General features: G+C 42.0%; 1 protein-coding gene across 1 annotated transcript in view; it reads left to right on the top strand.

Moving 5' to 3' along the window:
* FAM186A (family with sequence similarity 186 member A) overlaps positions 1-6,712 on the top strand; it is a 68,507-nt gene that overhangs the window by 38,262 nt on the left and 23,533 nt on the right. The window contains exon 4 of the mRNA XM_003790369.1: positions 3,591-6,700. Coding sequence (XP_003790417.1) covers positions 3,591-6,700 — 3,110 coding nt within the window. The remainder of the gene's footprint in view (positions 1-3,590; positions 6,701-6,712) is intronic.

Below are 6,712 nucleotides of genomic sequence, written 5' to 3'. Positions count from 1 at the left end.
GTTGAAGTAATTAGACCATTATTTCTCTAAATATTTTTTTGACTCCCTCCTTTCCTTCTTCTCCATGGACTTCTAATACTTGCATATTAGTATGCTTCTTGATGTCTGCTGTGGTCTGAGTGTTTGCGTCCCCTGAAAATTCATATGTTGAAATCTGCCATTAGGAGGTATAGGTGCAAGGTGATTAGGTCATAAGGTCAAGAATGGGATTAGGGCCCTTATAAAAGAGGTCCAAGAAAGATCCCACTCTGTGAGAATATAGCTATCTCTGAGGAAGCAGCCCTACCAGACACCAAATCTGGCTTGATCTTGGACTTCTCAGTCTCAAGAACTGTAAGTAAGAAAGTTTTGTTGTTTATAAGCTACCTAGTTTATGGTATTTTGTTATAGCAGCCTGAACAAATTAAGACAGTGTCCCACAAGTCTCTGAGGCATTAGTCATTTTTCTTTGTTCTTTTTTTTCACCCTGTTCTTCAGATTGGGTGATCTCTATTAACCTACGATAAAGTTTGCTGATTATTTTCTTCCCTCTTAAATCTGCTGTTGGGTCCTTTTGGTGAATTTTTATATTAGTTAATGCATTTTTTTTACTTCAAATTTTCTACCTGGTTTTTCTAATTTTCATGTTTATTCATATGCTCTATTTGATAAGTAAGTGTCATCATTTGTCATGGTATTTTCCTTTTATTTTTATTTATTTATTTTTTTGAGACATAATCTCATTCTATTGTCCAGACTAGAGTGCAGTGGCATCATCATAGTTTACTGGAACCTCAAACTCTGGGCCTCAACTGATCCTCCTGCCTCAGCCTCCTGAGCAGCTGAGAACACAGGTGCCGGCCACCACACCCAACTAATTTTTCTATCTTTTGTAGAGATGGGGTCTCACGCTTGTTCAGACTGGCCTATAATTCCTGAGTTTAAGTAATTTTCTCACCTTGGCCTCCTAGAGAGCTAGGATTACAGGCATGAGCCACCTTACCTGGTCAATTTTCTTTTCTTTTCTTTTCTGCCCTTGGTAAAGCTCACAGCAACCTCCAACTTCTGGGCTTAGGCAATTCTCTTGCCTCAGCTTCCCGAGTAGCTGGAACTACAGGCATCCACCACAATGCCCAGCTATTTTTTTGTTGTAATTTGGCTGGGGCTGGGTTTGAACCCACCACCCTCTGTGTATGGGGCCGGTGCTCTACCCACTGAGCCACAGGCACCTCCCGAATTTTCTTTTATTTTTAAAAATGGCTTCCTTTAACTCTTTGGACATATTTATAACACTTAAAAGTCTTTTGTTTTTTGTCTGATAAGTCCAGCATCTAGGTCCCCTCAGAGACAATTTCTTTCTTTTTTTTTTCTGAGACAGAGTCTTAAGCTGTCACTCTGGGTTCAGGGCTATGGCATCATAACTCACAGCAATCTCAAACTCTTGGGGTCCAGTGATCCTCTTGCCTCAGTTTGTCTATTTTTAGTAGAGATGGGGGGGTCCTCACTTTTGCTTAGGCTAGTCTTGAACATGTGAGCTCAAGCAATCCAACCACCTCAACCTCCCAGAGTGCTAGAATTACAGGCATGAGACACTGCGCCTAACCAGAGACAATTTCTACTGACTATTTCCCTCCCTTGTGTTTGCGTCACTCTTTCCTGTTTCTTTGTTTGTTTTTTTATGTTGAAAACTGGACATTTTAGATACTACTATATTGTTGCAACTCTGGATTCTGAATTCCCCTACTCTGGGGTTTGTTTTTGTTGCTTTTGGTTTTTTACTAAATTGCTGGGGCTAATTCTGTGAAGTCTTATCTCTACCACACTGTGAAAGCACTGATACCCCTGCTTAGCTTTTTCTTTCCTTCCATTTTTGTTTTTATTTTTAAGCCCACCTAGTAGGCACTATTGGGTCAGTATAACTTTTAGTGGTCAGTGATAATGGATCTGTGTATGAGTATTTTGCTTCTGCCGATGTCCTTGGTATGGGATTTTTCCATGCTTTTCTTCAAATTAAGTCTACTGCCCCTCATGGTAGAGTTGTTAGTGCTCACAGACTTACCTCACTCTGGTAGAACTTTCAGGCCATATAAATAGATCTAAGGGTTGAAACTGGAAGCAACTCCAGGTTAACAGACTTTCATTGTTTTTTTATTGAGATACAGTAACTTTTCTTAAACAAATGCTTCTCAATTTATTGTATACCTTTTGCCAATTTCCAAAGTCCTAAAATGGTTTTTTAAATAGTTTTTTCAGTTTTATCATTTTGGGGTAAGGGAAAATGCTGAATTTCTCATCCACCTATTCTGTAAATTTGTCCAAATGTTTGTCTTTTGTCTGTTGATTTGTGACACTTGAAAAAAATCAAGATTAGCTTTGATTCAGATAAGGGAGAAAAAAGAGACAGGAACCCACAAAAGAAAATGGTATGCACCAAGCATAACCAAACCCACAAGAAAGTTTTGGCTTACATCGTATCTCATTCCAAACTTGTAACTAAGAGTAAGTTTAAATTACAGCTAAGTTCAGGTTCTAAACTCTGCAAGCAGCAGTTGTATGTGACTGTGGGGAAAGAGTCTTTTTTCTTTTTTTTTTTTTGAGATAGAGTCTCACTATGTCACCCTCGGTAGAATGCGGTGGCATCACAGCTCACAGCAACCTCAAACTCTTGGGCTTAAATGATTCTCTTGCCTCAGCCTTCCAGGTAGCTAGGCTGGGACTACAGGTGCCCACCATAACACCCGGCTAATTTTTGGTTGCAGTTGTCATTGTTGTTTAGCAGGCCCGAGCTGGGCTTAAACCTGTCAGCCTCAGTGTATGTGGCCTGCACCCTACTCACTGAGCTACAGGTGCTGAGCCTAGAGAGTCATTCTTTTAAATATAATACTGGTTTTCTTTTCTTTTCTTTTCTTTTTGTTTTTTTGTTTTTTTGTAGAGTCTCATTCTGTGGCCATTGGTTGAGTGCCATAGCATCATCATAGCTCACAGCAACTTTAAACTCTTGGGCTTAAGCAATCCTCTTGCTTCAGCCTTCAGAGTAACTGGAACTACAGGCACTCACCAAAATGTCTGACTAATTTTTCTATTTTTCAGTAGAGACAAGGTTTTTTTTTTGAGACGGAGCCTCAAGCTGTCACCCTAAGTAGAGTGCCATGGCATCACAGCTCACAGCAACCTCCAACTCCTGGGCTCAAGTGATTCTCCTGCCTCTGCCTCCCAAGTAGCTGGGACTACAGGCACCCATCACAACACCCAGCTATTTTTTTGATTGCAGCTGTCATTGTTTGTCTGGCCCGGGCTGGATTCGAACCTGCCAGCTCAGTTGTATGTGGCTGGTGCCTTAGCCTCTTGAGCCACAGGCACCAAGCCATGGGGTCTTGCTTTTAATCAAGCTCATCTCAAACTCCTAAACTCAAGCAATCCATCTGCCTTTGCCTCCCAAGTGCTAGGATTACAGGCATGAGCCACCATACCTGGCCAATACTGTTTATTTGGAGCTAAAGTTTTTTGATAAATCTTTAGCCTATAGTTATCCATTAATTTAGGCTAAATTTTATAAGCACAATGCAAAAGAAAAAACACGATCTCATTGTTTCATGTTTTTTTTCTTTCAGTATCTAGAGTTACTTTATGGAAAACTTGGAAAGAAAGAGTTACAAAGCGACCTGGGACAGCCCATGCTTTAAGGGCAGATCAGCTGATTAGTGACCAATATGCAACAAATACAAAAGTTTCAGAAATCCAAGATATGCTACAAGAACTCATAGACACTGCAATGTTCAATAAATTGGAAAATAGTGCTATTAAATATATATCATCAACAATACTGAACCTTTCCAAAGCTTTGAGTATGGTAAATGATGAATTAAAGGCTATTAACATACCAACTTACAAGATACATGTAGGTGACTCAAGTGATAAAGAAAAAGAGCTCACCATGAAGATAATAGAAGATCTCACTGGAGAAAATGAAACGCTTCAGCAAAAACTTCAAGTAGTAGAAGAAAAGTGCGAACAACTTCTTCGAATAAAAGCTGCTACAGAACCACCTATATATACATCACTAACCTGGAAAATGTTACCTGGATCTTCTCCACAGGCATCCAATGCCTTTATGAAAGGTAGTGACATAGATGATGAGATGGAACGTATTTTAGCCAAAGAATTTGGAAATGCTACAGATGAAGTCCCCCCAAAAGGGACCAAAGGCCCTGGGAAAAAGTGGGGCCCACCTATTTTACAAACATCTCAATCTGAAACGAGTCTCGATTTACCAGAACAGCAACAAAATTTACCCGAGAAAAAAAAGAAAAAGGCTCCTGAAGATAGTTCTGAAGATATCATTAAAGATAACATACCACTGAAGAAAGGTGATGTCTTTCAGACAGATGGGACTGACAAGTATCAATCACAGAATAGGAAGTATGCAAGAGACTTACATATCTTTGAGACCTCTAGATCAAATCTGAGCAATAATAAAAGTGAACAGAAAGTTTCAGAGGCCATACCTAATCAATTCTCTGAGACACAAACACTGGAAAGGAAATCCATTTCCGAAGCCAAATCAAAGTCAGTCCCTGAATCACAAAGCCAACATTTCCTTTCTACTGAAACAAAGAATCAAGGTGACAAAAGTAGGAACATTACTACAAGGGAGAAAATTGAGAAAGTCAAACAGGAATATTCACTTCTCAAAAGCCCAATTTCATCAGAGAGTAAAGCGCAGCCCACCACTGAGTCAACAAAAGAGGGTAAAAGTGAGGTAAGTGGCCAAGTGGAGCCACACGGTATGACTCAATCTGACTCTGAGCCACAAAAAGGAAAAAGCTACCACATCCCTTCAGGAACTACCATAAGCAAAGAAGAAAAGACCAAAGAGAAGAGATCACACTTAAAAGAATCCACCAGAGTTCTAGAAACCCAAGATGACAAAAGTGAGCACAGTAAGGTAGAAGAATTTCAGAAAGCCATAATGACTTACCTAAAAGAGAAAATTGAAAACCTAGGAAAGCCTTTTGACCAAAAGACTATGCTGAAGGAAGAGGCGTTATTAAAAAGAGCAGAAGCTGAAAAATTGGAAACCATAAAGGCAAAAATGGAGGAATATTTCCAAACGGTGGGTGAAACTGTGACTAAATTCTTGAGGAAATACAACGATCTTAAAAAGGAAGCAAATGTTGGAAAGAAACCTATGGAACAAAAAAAGACAGTCTCATTCATGGCAGGATCACATTTTCAGAAGTCACCAATTAATGCAAAATCTGAAAGTAGTAAATTCCTCTCACCTGAGAGCGCAGATCCAGTAATTAACAAATTAATACAAACGATTGTGGCTGAAATAGAAAGTAAAGGAGCTACTTCAGCAGTCCCTCTAGTAGAGAAAGACCACAAGAAGAAGGAAAAACAAAGGCAGGAGCAATATTTGCAAGTGGGTCAAGAAAAAAGTTCTGGCGTAAGTCTCAAACAGCAGCTTTTAGAAGAAATAAATCTCTCAAGCAAGAATTATGAGAAGATACATAATGTGGAGGGTGAAAAGTCACGGCGCCAAATGAAGGGTGGAAAGCAAAGACAACAGAAGCAGGAAAAAGTAGGGAAGAAAGACCAAAGACAGAACATTCAAAAGGAGATTGAGCAAGAGGAGAAACAAAAGCAAAGGGGAGAAGAGGAAGAAGAGCACCAGAAGCTAAGACAGGAGTACATAGAAGCACGGGAGCAAAAAATGAAAGAGCAAGGGATGCTCTTGGAAAAGGAGAAGGGAGAGATGAGTCACTTTCAGAAGGAAGTAGGACATATGGAGCTGAAAATGAGTTGGGAGAAAGAGCAGGAGAAGCAGAAGACAATGACAGTGATAGAGGACCTGGAAAGGCAGAGGCAGAATGAAGAAATGGATCACGTGAAGACTGAGGAGGAAACACCTGAAGAACTATTTAAAAAAATCAGTCAACCTCCAGGGACAATGTCTTCCACATGGAAGAGATTGGAAGATGAACCCAAGTTATATGAAGAAAAAGATGTCGATAGGAATCTGAGAACTACAGAGATTCTACATGATGGAAAATACTCCACACCAGTAACTTCTTCCGCTTCCCAACAAATGTCTACACCTGAGGCTCTTCCTATTTCAGGACAGCATCCGACACAGTTCATCACTCTCACCCCTCAGCAGGCCCAGGACCTGGGGATCACTCTCACCCCTTCACAGGCTGAGGCTAAGGGGATCACTCTCACCGCTCAGCAGGCCCAGGCTCTGAGCATCACTCTCACCCCTCGGCTGGCCCCGACTCAGAGGATCCCTCTCATCCCTCAGCAGGCCCAGGCTCAGGGGATCCCTCTCACCCCTCAGCAGGACCAGGATCAGGGCATCACTCTCACCCCTCAGCAGGCCCAGGACCTGGGGATCACTCTTACTCCTCAGCAGGCCCAGGCTCAGGGCATCACTCTCACCCCTCAGCAGTCTCTGGCTCAGGGCATCACTCTCACCCCTCAGCAGGCCCAGGACGTGGGGATCACTCTCACTCCTCAGCAGGACCAGGATCAGGGCATCACTCTCACCCCTCAGCAGGCCGAGGCTAAGGGGATCACTCTCACCCCTCAGCAGGCCCAGGCTCCGAGCATCACTCTCACCCCTCGGCGGGCCCCGACTCAGGGCATCACTCTCACCCCTCAGCAGGCCCAGGCTCAGGGCATCACTCTCACCCCTCAGCAGGCCCAGGCTCAGGGCATCACTCTCACCCCT

Source organism: Otolemur garnettii, unplaced genomic scaffold, assembly GCF_000181295.1.
Source record: "Otolemur garnettii isolate 467f Iridium unplaced genomic scaffold, OtoGar3 scaffold00043, whole genome shotgun sequence".
Taxonomy (NCBI): domain Eukaryota; kingdom Metazoa; phylum Chordata; class Mammalia; order Primates; family Galagidae; genus Otolemur; species Otolemur garnettii.
This window is presented reverse-complemented; position numbering and strand designations above follow the sequence as displayed.